Source organism: Ascaphus truei, unplaced genomic scaffold (assembly GCF_040206685.1).
Source record: "Ascaphus truei isolate aAscTru1 unplaced genomic scaffold, aAscTru1.hap1 HAP1_SCAFFOLD_311, whole genome shotgun sequence".
NCBI lineage: Eukaryota > Metazoa > Chordata > Amphibia > Anura > Ascaphidae > Ascaphus > Ascaphus truei.
The window spans coordinates 343,813-362,425 of NW_027456082.1; the positions used below are offsets into that span (position 1 = coordinate 343,813).

The window sequence follows — 18,613 nt, forward strand, 5'->3', positions numbered from 1 at the left end:
CCTATAATATATATTATCTGTAACTGTTACATACGCCTATAATATATATTATCTGTAACTGTTACATACGCCTATAATATATATTATCTGTAACTGTTACATACGCCTATAATATATATTATCTGTAACTTTTACATACGCCTATAATATATATTACCTGTAACTGTTACATACGCCTATAATATATATTATCTGTAACTGTTACATACGCCTATAATATATATTATCTGTAACTGTTACATACGCCTATAATATATATTATCTGTAACTGTTACATACGTCTATAATATATATGACCTGTAACTGTTACATACGCCTATAATATATATTATCTGTAACTGTTACATACGCCTATAATATATATTATCTGTAACTGTTACATACGCCTATAATATATATTATCTGTAACTGTTACATACGCCTATAACGTATATTATCTGTAACTGTTACATACGCCTATAACGTATATTATCTGTAACTGTTACATACGCCTATAATGTATATTATCTGTAACTGTTACATACGCCTATAACGTATATTATCTGTAACTGTTACATACGCCTATAATGTATATTATCTGTAACTGTTACATACGCCTATAATATATATTACCTGTAACTGTTACATACGCCTATAACATATATTATCCCTAACTGTGCATGTAATGTCTTGTATATAATGTTTAACCCTGCTCACATAATGTAACTATGTATTTGTAACCATGAATCTGTTACCATAACTCTGTGCCCAGGACACACATGAAAACGAGCGGTAACTCTCACTGTATTACTTCCTGGTAACACGTTTTTATAAATAAATATATATATCAGCACACATTAGAACAGTTCAGCCGTGCTCTGACAGGGCGAGACACGGGAGGGGGGCGGTGGTATTATTCACATCTGGAATTCCAGGCAGAGCTGAGGGTTTCCTCACGTGTTGGGAAACACCCGGGGAGGAGCGTCAGGAGGGGAGTGGGTATAAAGTCAGAGCCGGCACTGCTCAGTCACACAACAGCTGGGAGCCTCAGAGCCTCTGGTATAAACAGCTGGAGTGTCAAGAGCCTGAGAGTCCAGCGTCCACACAACATCTGGAGTGTCAAGAGCCTGAGAGTCCAGCGTCCACACAACATCTGGAGTGTCAGAGCCTGAGAGTCCAGCGTCCACACAACATCTGGAGTGTCCGAGCCTGAGAGTCCAGCGTCCACACAACATCTGGAGTGTCAAGAGCCTGAGAGTCCAGCGTCCACACAACATCTGGAGTGTCAGAGCCTGAGAGTCCAGCGTCCACACAACATCTGGAGTGTCAGAGCCTGGAGCGGATGATGGATAAGATGAGGTGAGTGCGCCCGTAGTCTGGAGGGATGTTGTACGAGTGTCAGCTCTGCGGCCAAGGACCTCAGCAACCTGACTAAGTCATGTTTTCTGCCTCTCACTTTCTCCCCCCATATTTTCATCACGCTGACCTCTCTCCCCCCAATACTTTCATCACACTGACCCTCTCCTCTCCCCCCAATACGTTCATCCTGCTGACCCTCTCCTCTCCCCCAACACTTTAATCACGTTGACCTCTCCACTCCTGACCTCTCCACCCCCCAAAATTTTCATCACGCTGACCCCTCTCCCCCATACTGTAATCCTGCTAACCCTCTCCTCTTCCCCCATACCTTCATCATGCTGACCCTCTCCTCTTCCCCCATACCTTCATCATACTGACCCCTCTCCTCTCTCCCCCAATACTTTCATCATACTGACCCCTCTCCTCTCTCCCCCAATACTTTCATCATACTGACCCCTCTCCTCTCCCCCATACCTTCATCCTGCTGACCCTCTCCTCTCCCCCATACCTTCATCCTGCTGACCCTCTCCTCTCTCCCCCCATACTTTCATCATGCTGACCGTCTCCTCTTCCCCCATACCTTCATCCTGCTGACCATCTCCTCTCTCCCCCAATACTTTCATCATACTGACCCCACCCCCCAAACTTTCATCCTGCTGACCCTCTCCTCTCTCCCCCAATACTTTCATCATACTGACCCCTCTCCTCTCCCCCATACTTTCATCCTGCTGACCCTCTCCTCTCTCCCCCAATACTTTCATCATACTGACCCCTCTCCTCTCCCCCATACTTTCATCCTGCTGACCCTCTCCTCTCTCCCCCAATACTTTCATCATACTGACCCCTCTCCTCTCTCTCCCCATACTTTCATCCTGCTGACCCTCTCCTCTCTCCCCCAATACTTTCATCATACTGACCCCTCTCCTCTCTCCCCCAATACTTTCATCATACTGACCCCTCTCCTCTCTCCCCATACTTTCATCATGCTGACCCTCTCCTCTTCCCCCATACCTTCATCCTGCTGACCCTCTCCTCTTCCCCCATACCTTCATCATACTGACCCCTCTCCTCTCTCCCCAATACTTTCATCATGCTGACCCTCTCCTCTTCCCCCATACCTTCATCCTGCTGACCATCTCCTCTCCCCCATACCTTCATCATACTGACCCCTCTCCTCTCTCCCCCAATACTTTCATCATACTGACCCCTCTCCTCTCCCCCATACTTTCATCCTGCTGACCCTCTCCTCTCTCCCCCAATACTTTCATCATACTGACCCCTCTCCTCTCTCTCCCCATACTTTCATCCTGCTGACCCTCTCCTCTCTCCCCCAATACTTTCATCATACTGACCCCTCTCCTCTCTCTCCCCATACTTTCATCCTGCTGACCCTCTCCTCTCTCCCCCAATACTTTCATCATACTGACCCCTCTCCTCTCTCCCCCAATACTTTCATCATACTGACCCCTCTCCTCTCTCTCCCCATACTTTCATCCTGCTGACCCTCTCCTCTTCCCCCATACCTTCATCCTGTTGACCCTCTCCTCTTCCCCCATACCTTCATCATACTGACCCCTCTCCTCTCTCCCCAATACTTTCATCATGCTGACCCTCTCCTCTTCCCCCATACCTTCATCCTGCTGACCCTCTCCTCTCCTCCATACCTTCATCATACTGACCCCTCTCCTCTCTCCCCCCATACCTTCATGCTGACCCTCTCTTCCCCAATACTTTCATCATGCGGACTCCTCTCCTACAATTTGATCTCGCTGACCCTCCTCCTCCTCACCTCTCTCCTCCCCAGGCTGATAGTGGTCACCCTCCTCTCCCTGACCTCGGTAGCCGCTGGTCCCCCTCCGCTGGTCCGCATGGCGCGCCGGGGCGCTGATTTGGGGGTACGCCTGTTCCGTGAGGTTCTGCGGGATCACGGGGAGAGGAACCTGGGCTTCTCGCCCTATGGGGCGACCTCTGCTCTAAACATACTCCAGGCCGGGGCGGCGGGGGCAACGCTGGATCAGATCCACAGATCCCTGCAGTATGGACCCAAAGGTGAGAGCGAGCAGATACAGAACGGGGGCATCAACTAAACAGGAGTACTAGTGATGGGTATTTGAGTATTAGCAAGTATTCAGGATGACATGGGACGTATGAATACCACAGATACTTGTCTTGTTTGGAAGGAGTGTATTGGACCATTAGTATTAGGTACTATGGTATAAGTGGCTAGTAATTACATACTGTATGAAGGGGGTGTAAGGGGGCTGCAGAAATAGTTACTGGGGTATTAGTGCATTGTTTTGGTATATAAACGTGTGTACTGAATCAGATACTAGAGTATGAGTGAGGAATTCTTGGATGTTTAGAATTATTGATTAGACGTACTGGGGTATTTGGTGGTATTAGGAAGGGCTATGTTGGTATCAGTGAGGTATTATAGGTATTACCTGAATTAGTAACAGATGGTGATTTGTTAGTGAAAGACACAATTACAGCTTGCGATGGTATAAGGAGGTAATGTTACGGGTATAAGGTGCAGTAATAATGTATTGGGATGTGTGATTGTGCAGTAATGATGTATCGGGAGGTAACATTACGGGTATTAGGTGTAGTAGTAATGTATTGGGATGTGTGAGTTGGCAGTAATGATGGTATCGGGAGGTAACATTATGGGTATTAGGTGTAGTAGTAATGTATTGGGATGTGTGAGTGTGCAGTAATGAAGGTATCGGGAGGTAACATTATGGGTATTAGGTGCAGTAGTAGTAATGTATTGGGATGTGTGAGTGTGCAGTAATGATGGTATCGGAGGTAACATTATGGGTATTAGGTGCAGTAGTAATGTATTGGGATGTGTGAGTGTGCAGTAATGATGGTATCGGGAGGTAACATTATGGGTATTAGGTGTAGTAGTAATGTATTGGGATGTGTGAGTGTGCAGTAATGAAGGTATCGGGAGGTAACATTATGGGTATTAGGTGCAGTAGTAGTAATGTATTGGGATGTGAGAGTGTGCAGTAATGATGGTATCGGGAGGTAACATTACGGGTATTAGGTGTAGTAGTAATGTATTGGGATGTGTGAGTGTGCAGTAATGATGGTATCGGGAGGTAATATTATGGGTATTAGGTGTAGTAGTAATGTATTGGGATGTGTGAGTGTGCAGTAATGATGGTATCGGAGGTAACATTACGGGTATTAGGTGCAGTAGTAGTAATGTATTGGGATGTGTGAGTGGGCAGTAATGATGGTATCGGGAGGTAACATTACGGGTATTAGGTGTAGTAGTAATGTATTGGGATGTGAGAGTGTGCAGTAATGATGGTATCGGGAGGTAACATTATGGGTATTAGGTGTTGTAGTAATGTATTGGGATGTGTGAGTGAAAGATACAGGTATCAGTGTTGGGGTGTATATGTATCTCCCCCTAACTCCCCCCTCTGTCTTGCAGAGCGGGCTGTGACTGCTTCTGTCCGCAGGCTGAGAGAGACAATATGCGGATCCCCGGGTTCCAGCGAGGTCCTCACGGATGACCCGGGGTCGGTGCACATTGCGGACGGTCTCTTTGTGCAGCGCGACCTTCCTCTGACCCCCGGCTTCCTGCGGAGATTCCACACCACCTTCCAGCGCCATGTAACCCAAGTCAACTTCACAGACCAGTCACAGGCCAGGGACATCCTGAACCATTGGGTAGAGAACCACACCCAAGGTGAGGGCATGGGTGAAAGGTCTTGGGGTGGGACGGGGAGAGGCCATTGGCTGGGGGAAGGTCAGGCAGATAAGAGGCACACTGAAGGTTAAAAGGTCATGAAAAGTTCAGGGCGCTTGGGAGGTCAAAGGGCACAAGAGGTCCACTGGGGTGAAATGTCAGGGGAAGGTCGGAAAGGGAAGAGGGGAGGAAGTGGACATGTCAATGATGGGTAAAGGTCCGGGGGATGGGGGTAAGGATACAGGGCAAAGCAAAGCTGGGGAGAAGCCCATGGGTAGGTCAGAGAGGTCAAAAGAAGGAGAAAAAGCCACCAGAGGAGAGGGAGGAAGAGAGGCCAAGAGAGACGAGATCAGATGGTTAACCCTTTCCATGCCAGGTGATCTGGGATTTCCTTGGGGGCTGCTCTGACTCTCCTCCCTCCCCCCTCTGACCCTCCTCTTCTCCTCTACCTCCTTTTCTCTCCGTTCTGACACTCCTCTCCCTCCTCTCATCCTCTTCTATCCCTCCTCTCTTCTCTCCCCCTTCCTTTTCTCTCCCTGCTCTGACATTTCTCTCCCTCCTCTGGCCGTCCTCTTCTCTCCCTGCTCTGACACTCCTCTCCTCTCTCAGGGATGATCCAGGATTTGTTGGGGAGCACCTCCCTCCCCCCTCTCACCCGCCTCGTCCTGCTCAGCGCTGTGCATTTCGGGGGTCGCTGGCTCCTCCCGTTCCCGGAGAAAGCGACTCGTGATCGGCCATTCTACCGATCTGATGGGTCTCGGGTGCAAGTCGCCATGATGGCAAATACCGGGCGGTACAACTATAGTGAGTGTCCTATCCAAATACCCCGTTGTGGGGCAAATATCTACCACATGTTACAGGAGATAACATGGAAATATATAACTATCCCACTAAGGGGTAAATAAATACCAAGCAAGCAGTACAGGAGACACTATGGAAGCATACCTACCCCACTGAGGGGTAAATATACATTAAAAATACTGAAAACAGCATGGAAACCACAGACACACAGACACACAGACAGAGACACAGACACACAGACAGAGACACAGAGACACAGACACACAGACAGAGACACAGAGACACAGACACAGAGACACACAGAGACACAGACTCAGACACACAGACAGAGACACAGACACAGACACACAGACAGAGACACAGACACAGAGACACAGAGACACAGACACAGACACACAGACAGAGACACAGAGACACAGACACAGAGACACACAGAGACACAGACACACAGACAGAGACACAGAGACAGAGACACAGACACACAGACAGAGACACAGAGACACAGACACAGAGACACACAGAGACACAGAGACAGAGACACACAGACACACAGAGATGCAAACACACAGACACATAGACACAGACACAGAGAGACACAGACACACAGAGACATAGACACACAGAGATGCAGACACACAGACAGAGACACAGACACACAGAGATGCAGACACACAGACAGAGACACAGACACACAGACACACAGAGATGCAGACACACAGACACACAGACAGAGACACAGACAGAGACACACAGAGACACAGACACACAGAGACACAGACACACAGAGATGCAAACACACAGATACAGAGACACACACACACAGATACACACACACACACACACACACACAAAGACACAAAGACACACACACACAAAGACACACACACACAAAGACACAGACAGACACACACACACAGAGACAGACACTGCATTGATATATGTAACTTGTGAATTGCAATGTGCTGCTTACTGGTGCCTGTAAGCTAGAGTAACACACTTATAATACTCATGGTGACTTCCCCCTGCAGGTGAGTTCACAACCAAGGACGGAGAGTTCTATGATGTCATCGAGCTGCCGTACGAGGGGACAGAACTTAGCATGCTGATCGCTGCCCCCTATGAGAAGGGTGTCCCCCTGTCTGTGATCACCGACATCCTGACGCCCAAACTCATTAGCCAATGGAAAGCGAGCATGGTGCGAGCGACCCGCCTCCTCGTTCTGCCCAAGTAAGAACTGTTCTTCCCTCCGGAAAGTGACGCGGTGACACAGACAGAAGGGAGCTATGAGACTGTCCCTCCCCCCGCAGGGTGACACAGTGACACAGACAGAAGGGAGTTATGAATCTGTCCCTCCCCCGCAGGGTGACACAGTGACACAGACAGAAGGGAGCTATGAGCCTGTCCCTCCCCCCGCAGGGTGACACAGTGACACAGACAGAAGGGAGCTATGAGCCTGTCCCACCCCCCGCAGGGTGACACAGACAGAAGGGAGCTATGAGTCTGTCCCTCCCCCGCAGGGTGACACAGTGACACAGACAGAAGGGAGCTATGAGACTGTCCCTCCCCCCGCAGAGTGACACAGTAACACAGACAGAAGGGAGCTATGAGACTGTCCCTCCCCCCGCAGGGTGACACAGTGACACAGACAGAAGGGAGCTATGAGCCTGTCCCTCCCCCCGCAGGGTGACACAGTGACACAGACAGAAGGGAGCTATGAGCCTGTCCCTCCCCCCGCAGGGTGACACAGACAGAAGGGAGCTATGAGCCTGTCCCTCCCCCCGCAGGGTGACACAGTGACACAGACAGAAGGGAGCTATGAGACTGTCCCTCCCCCCGCAGAGTGACACAGTGACACAGACAGAAGGGAGCTATGAGCCTGTCCCTCCCCCCGCAGGGTGACACAGTGACACAGACAGAAGGGAGCTATGAGCCTGTCCCTCCCCCCGCAGGGTGACACAGTGATACAGACAGAAGGGAGCTATGAGTCTGTCCCTCCCCCCGCAGGGTGACACAGTGACACAGACAGAAGGGAGCTATGAGCCTGTCCCTCCCCCGCAGGGTGACACAGACAGAAGGGAGCTAGGAGTCTGTCCCTCCCCCCACAGGGTGACACAGTGACACAGACAGAAGGGAGCTATGAGCCTGTCCCTCCCCCCGCAGGGTGACACAGTGACACAGACAGGAGGGAGATATGAGCCTGTCCCTCCCCCCGCAGGGTGACACAGTGACACAGACAGAAGGGAGCTATGAGTCTGTCCCTCCCCCCGCAGGGTGACACCGTGACACAGACAGAAGGGAGCTATGAGTCTGTCCCTCCCCCCGCAGGGTGACACAGTGACACAGATATGCAAACACAAACACAGGAATGGCGCGACAGGTGGAGATTATAACAGAAAGGCAGAGATACAGTGAGATAGGGAAAATCCAGTCGTGAACAAATGACCTCTAGTGGTGAAACGTGAACATGACACCACGAGCGAGAAAATTTGGAACAGACTCAAAAGTGACACTCATAAACCCACAGTGACACCAAATAATCACAAAAAGGTAGTCCCACTCGCACTACGTGTGGGGAAAAGTCTTCTTTTTCCTTAGAGAACATGGAACAGACAGCGTATGGGAGCGGGACACACCATATGTGAAAAGATCAATCAAACAGTGTACAGTGCAACACTGTATGTAACGGAAATGCTGGATCAGCTTCAGAACCCTCCAATGGTTATACTCACATATGTGTGAGCTGACTAGGCATGTCACACGCAATCGTTTGATGTGCAGTGACACGGATCCAGGGCGAACCAAGTGACCTCTGGGATGAGGGGAGCTGCACGGTGTCCTATGGTACAAGACAAGAGCGCACCGCGGCGCAGACTGTATATGCAGAAAATGTAATACACAATAACCTCACAAACGCGCACTCACGTCGTGCAATAACAACAAGCACAGGATAATCAGCGCGGAGCGAGGACGACCTCCCCACTCCTCTCTCACTGTGTCAGGACCGCGCTGCTGGACACGAACGTCGAGCGGCTGCTGCTCCTTGATGCGGCCGCTAGAAGCAGCAGGACCGCTCCGCGAGGCCCTATCCGGAGGTGGCTCCGTCTCCTCTCAGATCCTACGCGTTTCGCAATTGCCGAAGCCATTTTTAGATTGCGAAACGCGTAGGATCCGAAGGTATTTTTAGATTGCGAAACGCGTAGGATCTGAGAGGAGACGGAGCCACCTCATGATAGGGCCTCGCGGAGCAGTCCTGCTGCTTCTAGCGGCCGCATCAAGGAGCAGCAGCCGCTCGACGTTCGTGCCCAGCAGCGCGGTCCTGACACGAGGAGTGGGGAGGTCGTCCTCGCTCCGCGCTGATTATCCTGTGCTTATTGTTATTGCACGACGTGAGTGCGCGTTTGTGAGGTTATTGTGTGACATGCTTAGTCAGCTCACACATATGTGAGTATAACCATTGGAGGGTTCTGAAGCTGATCCAGCATTTCCGTTACATACAGTGTTGCACTGTACACTGTTTGATTTATCTTTTCACATATGGTGTGTCCCGCTCCCATACGCTGTCTGTTCCATGACACAGTGACACAGACAGAAGGGAGCTATGAGTCTGTCCCTCCCCCCGCGGGGTGACACAGTGACACAGACAGAAGGGAGCTATGAGTCTGTCCCTCCCCCGCAGGGTGACACAGTGACACAGACAGAAGGGAGCTATGAGTCTGTCTCTCCCCCCGCAGGGTGACACAGTGACACAGACAGAAGGGAGCTATGAGTCTGTCCCCCCCCCGCAGGGTGACACAGTGACACAGACAGAAGGGAGCTATGAGTCTGTCCCTCCCCCCGCAGGGTGACACAGTGACACAGACAGAAGGGAGCTATGAGTCTGTCCCTCCCCCCGCAGGGTGACACAGTGACACAGACAGAAGGGAGCTATGAGCCTGTCCCTCCCCCCGCAGGGTGACACAGTGACACAGACAGAAGGGAGCTATGAGTCTGTCCCTCCCCCGCAGGGTGACACAGTGACACAGACAGAAGGGAGCTATGAGTCTGTCCCTCCCCCCGCAGGGTGACACAGTGACACAGACAGAAGGGAGCTATGAGTCTGTCCCTCCCCCCGCAGGGTGACACAGTGACACAGACAGAAGGGAGCTATGAGCCTGTCCCTCCCCCCGCAGGGTGACACAGTGACACAGACAGAAGGGAGCTATGAGCCTGTCCCTCCCCCCGCAGGGTGACACAGTGACACAGACAGAAGGGAGCTATGAGCCTGTCCCTCCCCCCGCAGGGTGACACAGTGACACAGACAGAAGGGAGCTATGAGCCTGTCCCTCCCCCCGCAGGGTGACACAGTGACACAGACAGAAGGGAGCTATGAGCCTGTCCCTCCCCCCGCAGGGTGACACAGTGACACAGACAGAAGGGAGCTATGAGACTGTCCCTCCCCCCGCAGGGTGACACAGTGACACAGACAGAAGGGAGCTATGAGCCTGTCCCTCCCCCCGCAGGCTGACACAGTGACACAGACAGAAGGGAACTATGAGCCTGTCCCTCCCCCCGCTGGGTGACACAGTGACACAGACAGAAGGGAGCTATGAGTCTGTCCCTCCCCCCGCAGGGTGACACAGTGACACAGACAGAAGGGAGCTATGAGCCTGTCCCTCCCCCGCAGGGTGACACAGTGACACAGACAGAAGGGAGCTATGAGTCTGTCCCTCCCCCGCAGGGTGACACAGTGACACAGACAGAAGGGAGCTGAGTCTGTCCCTCCCCCCGCAGGGTGACACAGTGACACAGACAGAAGGGAGCTATGAGTCTGTCCCTCCCCCCACAGGGTGACACAGTGACACAGACAGAAGGGAGCTATGAGACTGTCCCTCCCCCCGCAGGGTGACACAGTGACACAGACAGAAGGGAGCTATGAGTCTGTCCCTCCCCCCGCAGGGTGACACAGACAGAAGGGAGCTATGAGTCTGTCCCTCCCCCCGCAGGGTGACACAGTGACACAGACAGAAGGAAGCTATGAGCTCGTCCCTCCCCCCGTAGGGTGACACAGTGACACAGAGCTATGGGTGTCCCTGTGTAATAAAGTGCCCTTTTATCATGATGTGTCAGTGTCCCTGTATAGTTACATGTCCCCGTGTCATATCTGTCCCAATGTTGTATTGTGTCCCTGTGCCATGACATGTCCTCGTGTAATAACGTGTAACCTTGTCCCCAGGTTCTCCTTGCAGAGTGAGGTGGATCTAAAGTCTCCTTTGGAGCGTCTCGGTGTCACCGACATGTTCAGCGCGGAGACTGCAGACTTCAGCCGCCTGTCTCGTAAGTGACAGCAGAGGAGATAATGGGAACACAAGAGGTTGGTCTTGTCGGTCTGACAGGGCTGGGTAGAACAGGCTTGCACTCACACTGTCTCTCTTTTTGGTTTTAGCCGAGAGACCTCTCTACGTGTCTCAAGCCTTCCAGAAAATCAAGGTGGAGGTGACCGAGAGTGGGACGAGAGCGTCCGCAGCTACTGGTGAGAGACAGCCCCGAAAAAAAGAAAGTGCAAGGCAGCTGGGGAAAGGAACAGTAGAAGGGAGACAGTCTGGGAAGTAGGGGCGGGGGGAGTGACAACTATGGAGAGAGTCTCCGGGCTTTGGGAAAGGAAGAGACAACCAAAGACAGAAGAGATATGAGAGCGAGCGATGGGGAGACTGGGAGACAGAGAAAGAAACCAAGAAGAAAAAGTACTTGCCCTGCACTTCCCGTTAGTGTTTCAGAGTGTATCTAGTAGATATATATATATATATAATAGCGCATCTGAGATCAGATGCATTGTAAGGAACCCCAACCCTCTCTAATAGCGCGTCTGAGATCAGATGCATTGTAAGGAACCCCAACCCTCTCTAATAGCGCGTCTGAGATCAGATGCATTGTAAGGAACCCCAACCCTCTCTAATAGCGCGTCTGAGATCAGATGCATTGTAAGGAACCCCAACTCTCTCTAATAGCGCGTCTGAGATCAGATGCATTGTAAGGAACCCCAACCCTCTCTAATAGCGCGTCTGAGATCAGATGCATTGTAAGGAACCCCAACCCTCTCTAATAGCGCGTCTGAGATCAGATGCATTGTAAGGAACCCCAACCCTCTCTAATAGCGCGTCTGAGATCAGATGCATTGTAAGGAACCCCAACCCTCTCTAATAGCGCGTCTGAGATCAGATGCATTGTAAGGAACCTCATCCCTCTCTAATAGCGCGTCTGAGATCATATGCATTATAAGGAACCCCAACCCTCTCTAATAGCGCGTCTGAGATCAGATGCATTGTAAGGAACCCCAACCCTCTCTAATAGCGCGTCTGAGATCAGATGCATTGTAAGGAACCCCAACTCTCCCTAATAGCGCGTCTGAGATCGGATACATTGTAAGGAACCCCAACCTTCTCTAATAGCGCGTCTGAGATCAGATGCATTGTAAGGAACCCCAACTATCCCTAATAGCGCGTCTGAGATCGGATACATTGTAAGGAACCCCAACCCTCTCTAATAGCGCGTCTGAGATCAGATGCATTGTAAGGAACCCCAACCCATTCTAATAGCGCGTCTGAGATCAGATGCATTGTAAGGAACCCCAACCCACTCTAATAGCGCGTCTGAGATCAGATGCATTGTAAGGAACCCCAACCTTCTCTAATAGCGCGTCTGAGATCAGATGCATTGTAAGGAACCCCATCCCTCTCTAATAGCGCGTCTGAGATCAGATGCATTGTAAGGAACCCCGACCCTCTCTAATAGCGCGTCTGAGATCAGATGCATTGTAAGGAACCCCAACCCTCTCTAATAGCGCGTCTGAGATCAGATGCATTGTAAGGAACCCCAACCCTCTCTAATAGCGCGTCTGAGATCAGATGCATTGTAAGGAACCCCGACCCTCTCTAATAGCGCGTCTGAGATCAGATGCATTGTAAGGAACCCCAACTCTCTCTAATAGCGCATCTGAGATCAGATGCATTGTAAGGAACCCCAACCCTCTCTAATAGCGCGTCTGAGATCAGATGCATTGTAAGGAACCCCAACCCTCTCTAATAGCGCGTCTGAGATCAGATGCATTGTAAGGAACCCCAACCCTCTCTAATAGCGCGTCTGAGATCAGATGCATTGTAAGGAACCCCAACCCTCTCTAATAGCGCGTCTGAGATCAGATGCATTGTAAGGAACCCCAACCCTCTCTAATAGCGCGTCTGAGATCAGATGCATTGTAAGGAACCCCAACCCTCTCTAATAGCGTGTCTGAGATCAGATGCATTGTAAGGAACCCCAACCCTCTCTAATAGCGCATCTGAGATCAGATGCATTGTAAGGAACCCCAACCCACTCTAATAGCGCGTCTGAGATCAGATGCATTGTAAGGAACCCCAACCCTCTCTAATAGCGCGTCTGAGATCAGATGCATTGCAAGGAACCCCAACCCTCTCTAATAGCGCGTCTGAGATCAGATGCATTGTAAGGAACCCCAACCCTCTCTAATAGCGCGTCTGAGATCAGATGCATTGTAAGGAACCCCGACCCACTCTAATAGCGCGTCTGAGATCAGATGCATTGTAAGGAACCCCAACCCTCTCTAATAGCGCGTCTGAGATCAGATGCATTGTAAGGAACCCCAACCCTCTCTAATAGCGCGTCTGAGATCAGATGCATTGTAAGGAACCTCATCCCTCTCTAATAGCGCGTCTGAGATCATATGCATTATAAGGAACCCCAACCCTCTCTAATAGCGCGTCTGAGATCAGATGCATTGTAAGGAACCCCAACCCTCTCTAATAGCGCGTCTGAGATCAGATGCATTGTAAGGAACCCCAACTCTCCCTAATAGCGCGTCTGAGATCGGATACATTGTAAGGAACCCCAACCTTCTCTAATAGCGCGTCTGAGATCAGATGCATTGTAAGGAACCCCAACTACCCCTAATAGCGCGTCTGAGATCGGATACATTGTAAGGAACCCCAACCCTCTCTAATAGCGCGTCTGAGATCAGATGCATTGTAAGGAACCCCAACCCACTCTAATAGCGCGTCTGAGATCAGATGCATTGTAAGGAACCCCAACCCACTCTAATAGCGCGTCTGAGATCAGATGCATTGTAAGGAACCCCAACCTTCTCTAATAGCGCGTCTGAGATCAGATGCATTGTAAGGAACCCCATCCCTCTCTAATAGCGCGTCTGAGATCAGATGCATTGTAAGGAACCCCGACCCTCTCTAATAGCGCGTCTGAGATCAGATGCATTGTAAGGAACCCCAACCCTCTCTAATAGCGCGTCTGAGATCAGATGCATTGTAAGGAACCCCAACCCTCTCTAATAGCGCGTCTGAGATCAGATGCATTGTAAGGAACCCCGACCCTCTCTAATAGCGCGTCTGAGATCAGATGCATTGTAAGGAACCCCAACTCTCTCTAATAGCGCATCTGAGATCAGATGCATTGTAAGGAACCCCAACCCTCTCTAATAGCGCGTCTGAGATCAGATGCATTGTAAGGAACCCCAACCCTCTCTAATAGCGCGTCTGAGATCAGATGCATTGTAAGGAACCCCAACCCTCTCTAATAGCGCGTCTGAGATCAGATGCATTGTAAGGAACCCCAACCCTCTCTAATAGCGTGTCTGAGATCAGAGGCATTGTAAGGAACCCCAACCCTCTCTAATAGCGCGTCTGAGATCAGATGCATTGTAAGGAACCCCAACCCTCTCTAATAGCGCGTCTGAGATCAGATGCATTGTAAGGAACCCCAACCCTCTCTAATAGCGCATCTGAGATCAGATGCATTGTAAGGAACCCCAACCCACTCTAATAGCGCGTCTGAGATCAGATGCATTGTAAGGAACCCCAACCCTCTCTAATAGCGCGTCTGAGATCAGATGCATTGCAAGGAACCCCAACCCTCTCTAATAGCGCGTCTGAGATCAGATGCATTGCAAGGAACCCCAACCCTCTCTAATAGCGCGTCTGAGATCAGATGCATTGTAAGGAACCCCAACCCTCTCTAATAGCGCGTCTGAGATCAGATGCATTGTAAGGAACCCCAACCCTCTCTAATAGCGCGTCTGAGATCAGATGCATTGTAAGGAACCCCGACCCACTCTAATAGCGCGTCTGAGATCAGATGCATTGTAAGGAACCCCAACCCTCTCTAATAGCGCGTCTGAGATCAGATGCATTGTAAGGAACCCCAACCCTCTCTAATAGCGCGTCTGAGATCAGATGCATTGTAAGGAACCTCATCCCTCTCTAATAGCGCGTCTGAGATCATATGCATTATAAGGAACCCCAACCCTCTCTAATAGCGCGTCTGAGATCAGATGCATTGTAAGGAACCCCAACCCTCTCTAATAGCGCATCTGAGATCAGATGCATTGTAAGGAACCCCAACTCTCCCTAATAGCGCGTCTGAGATCGGATACATTGTAAGGAACCCCAACCTTCTCTAATAGCGCGTCTGAGATCAGATGCATTGTAAGGAACCCCAACTATCCCTAATAGCGCGTCTGAGATCGGATACATTGTAAGGAACCCCAACCCTCTCTAATAGCGCGTCTGAGATCAGATGCATTGTAAGGAACCCCAACCCACTCTAATAGCGCGTCTGAGATCAGATGCATTGTAAGTAACCCCAACCCACTCTAATAGCGCGTCTGAGATCAGATGCATTGTAAGGAACCCCGACCCTCTCTAATAGCGCGTCTGAGATCAGATGCATTGTAAGGAACCCCAACTCTCTCTAATAGCGCATCTGAGATCAGATGCATTGTAAGGAACCCCGACCCACTCTAATAGCGCGTCTGAGATCAGATGCATTGTAAGGAACCCCGACCCTCTCTAATAGCGCGTCTGAGATCAGATGCATTGTAAGGAACCCCAACCCTCTCTAATAGCGCGTCTGAGATCAGATGCATTGTAAGGAACCCCATCCCTCTCTAATAGCGCGTCTGAGATCAGATGCATTGTAAGGAACCCCAACCCTCTCTAATAGCGCGTCTGAGATCAGATGCATTGTAAGGAACCCCAACCCTCTCTAATAGCGCGTCTGAGATCAGATGCATTGTAAGGAACCCCAACCCTCTCTAATAGCGCGTCTGAGATCAGATGCATTGTAAGGAACCCCGGCCCTCTCTAATAGCGCGTCTGAGATCAGATGCATTGTAAGGAACCCCAACCCTCTCTAATAGCGCGTCTGAGATCAGATGCATTGTAGATTCTTCTGTATTTGGTACAATTTTCAAATGGCCTGAAAATTGCAGGGAACCCTTCAGGGATGCCCGGAGAACCCAAGTGTTCCTAAGAACCGTGTTGAAAAACACTGCTCTAGATACTACATTTTGCATATTGCATTGTCCTCCTGTGATGGGATAGGAGATCACAATAAGCTGTATTTCACCAGAAGAAGGGATCGTGTATACCCTGAAACGTCGTGCTCTAATAGTCTTCTACCGTATATATTCTTAATAAATGTTCTGAGGGTCTTGTTTAAAAGAGACGAGCGCGCGTATCTTTCACGTGTATGAAGACAGAAAAAGAAAGAATAGTGAGATAATTGGGATACAGAGACAGGCGCCAAGGTGTGACACCGACAGCCAGTTACAGAAGAGAGACAGGAAAAAGAGGCAGGTGGGGTAAGACACACAGTTTGGGAAGAGACCGCTCGGTAGGAGACAGTAGTCAGTTATGCCAGAGAGCTGTGTTTAACCCCTTGCTTTCCCCTTCAGCCGCTGTCTTCTTCGCCCGGATGTCCCCTCTCGAGGTCATCATGGATCGTCCCTTCCTGTTCATCGTGAGACACAACCCAACCGGTGAGGATCTGGACCTGCCACCACCTCCAACATCACATGACCTGACCGGGACAACCTGACGACTCCCTCAGCAATCCCCTTTTCAATAACTGCCCCCCACCTACAATTTGCCCTCCTCCCAATAACTGCTTTATCCTCCCCAAATAATTTTCCACTCAAACTAATTGTTCCCCTCTAAATTACACCCCCTGTCCTCCATACCTAACTGGCTCCCGAAATTACACACCGATTTCGACCTAACGAGCGATCTAGGACGCTTGGCCGCGACCAGAACGCCACTGGCATTTCGCCGCCGGACACGTGTAGCCGCCATATCCGCTCCCGCGTCCGAACGCCCGCTGTTCGACGTGTTAGCGACCCCGACAAGTCAGGTCTGCCGTGCCCGAGCGCCAGTTCCGACAACTGCATGTTTACGCGTCCGGCGTGGGGGCCGCTACACGGCCTAGACAGACCGCTACGATATTTAAAGATGACGCGCATGAGCGGCCTGTCTAGTCTGTGTAGCCGTTCCAGGCGGGGTCATTTAAACACGCAGTTGTCGGAGCGGGCATGGCATGGCGGGCATGGCAATCCTGGCTTGTTGGGTCGGGCGTGCAGGCAGATATCGCGGTAAAATATCTTGCGGCGACCTGCCCTGATGCCGGCGACGTTTTTGTTGTGGCTCAACGTCCCGTTCCGCTAACGAAAGGCTAATTGCACACCGACTTAAACCATAGAGGCTAATGACACACCGATTTTCAATCTAACAAGAGGCTAATTACACACAGACTTCTACACTGTGAAAGGCTAATTACACACCTTCTACCTAACGAGTGGCTGATTATATAGCGACTTCAACTTAACGGGAGGCTAATTACACCTCGATATCAACCTACTGTAGCTAGAAGCTTAAATACACACAGACGTCAACATCACAAAAGGCTAATTACACATTATACCCACTAATTACACATGGACGTTAACCTAACGAGATGCTAAAAACACACGACTTGTAAGACGCCTCGGTGACGCTCTCTCTGTTTGTCTCGCAGGGTCACTGCTCTTCTTGGGACAGGTCATGGAGCCCTGAGTACGGCGCGCTCGCCTGCGTGACAGCGCGGTGACGCCCAGGGCTCGTCGTCGTCGTCCCACGTCCCCCCCGTCTTTCACAGTGACAGGGAGACGAGCCAAAACGCCCATGAGCCAAACGCCCGTCTGTCAGCCTGCGGGGTGGGGGAAGAGGGCTGAGAGAGTATCAGGGAGTATGACAGAGTATCATGAAGTACGAGAAACCAATGGGCGTGTGAGAGTGTGAGAGTAATGTAAAGTCTCAGTGAGTGTGAGAGTGTAACAGAGTGCGAGAGTCTCAGGGAGTGTGAGAGTGTAACAGAGTGCGAGAGTCTCAGGGAGTGTGAGAGGAATGGGAAGTATGGGAGAGTGAAAGTGACTATGAAACTATCAGGGAGTATGGGAGAGTATTAATGAGTATGGGAGATTAATGGGAGTGTGACAGAGTATCAAAGAGTATGAGTAGTATTATGTAGTACTACAAAGTATTGTGAAGTATGATTTATGCCTCACACATGGGGTTTATATACACTGTGTATTTAATAAATATATTTATTTATATCTTAGTCTCACTCATTGGGAGGGCAGTCTCAGTCACTAGGGGCCAGTCTCCCTCATTGGGAGTACAGCCTCACTCATTGGAGGGCAGTCTCACCCATTGGAGGGCAGTCTCACCCATTGGAGGGCAGTCTCACCCATTGGAGGGCAGTCTCACCCATTGGAGGGCAGTCTCACTCATTGGAGGGCAATCTCACCCATTGGAGGGCAGTCTCACTCATTGGAAGGGCAGACTCACTCATTGTGGGACAGCCTCACTCATTAGGAGGGCAGTAACCACTCAATGGACGGGCAGTCTTACTCATTGGAAGGGCAGACTCACTCTTATTGTGGGACAGTCTCAC

At 50.5% G+C, this 18,613-nt stretch overlaps 1 protein-coding gene across 1 annotated transcript; it reads left to right on the forward strand.

Annotated features, from left to right (window-relative positions):
* Window positions 1-603: 603 nt before the first annotated feature.
* SERPINE1 (serpin family E member 1) lies at window positions 604-18,272 on the forward strand. The gene is made up of 9 exons (XM_075583303.1): window positions 604-1,338; window positions 3,143-3,387; window positions 4,787-5,044; window positions 5,654-5,848; window positions 6,874-7,072; window positions 11,058-11,158; window positions 11,268-11,354; window positions 16,581-16,664; window positions 17,696-18,272. The coding sequence occupies exons 1-9, from the start codon at window positions 1,322-1,324 to the stop codon at window positions 17,731-17,733; spliced, it is 1,224 nt and encodes a 407-aa protein (XP_075439418.1). The 5' UTR covers window positions 604-1,321; the 3' UTR covers window positions 17,734-18,272.
* The last annotated feature ends 341 nt before the right edge of the window (window positions 18,273-18,613 follow it).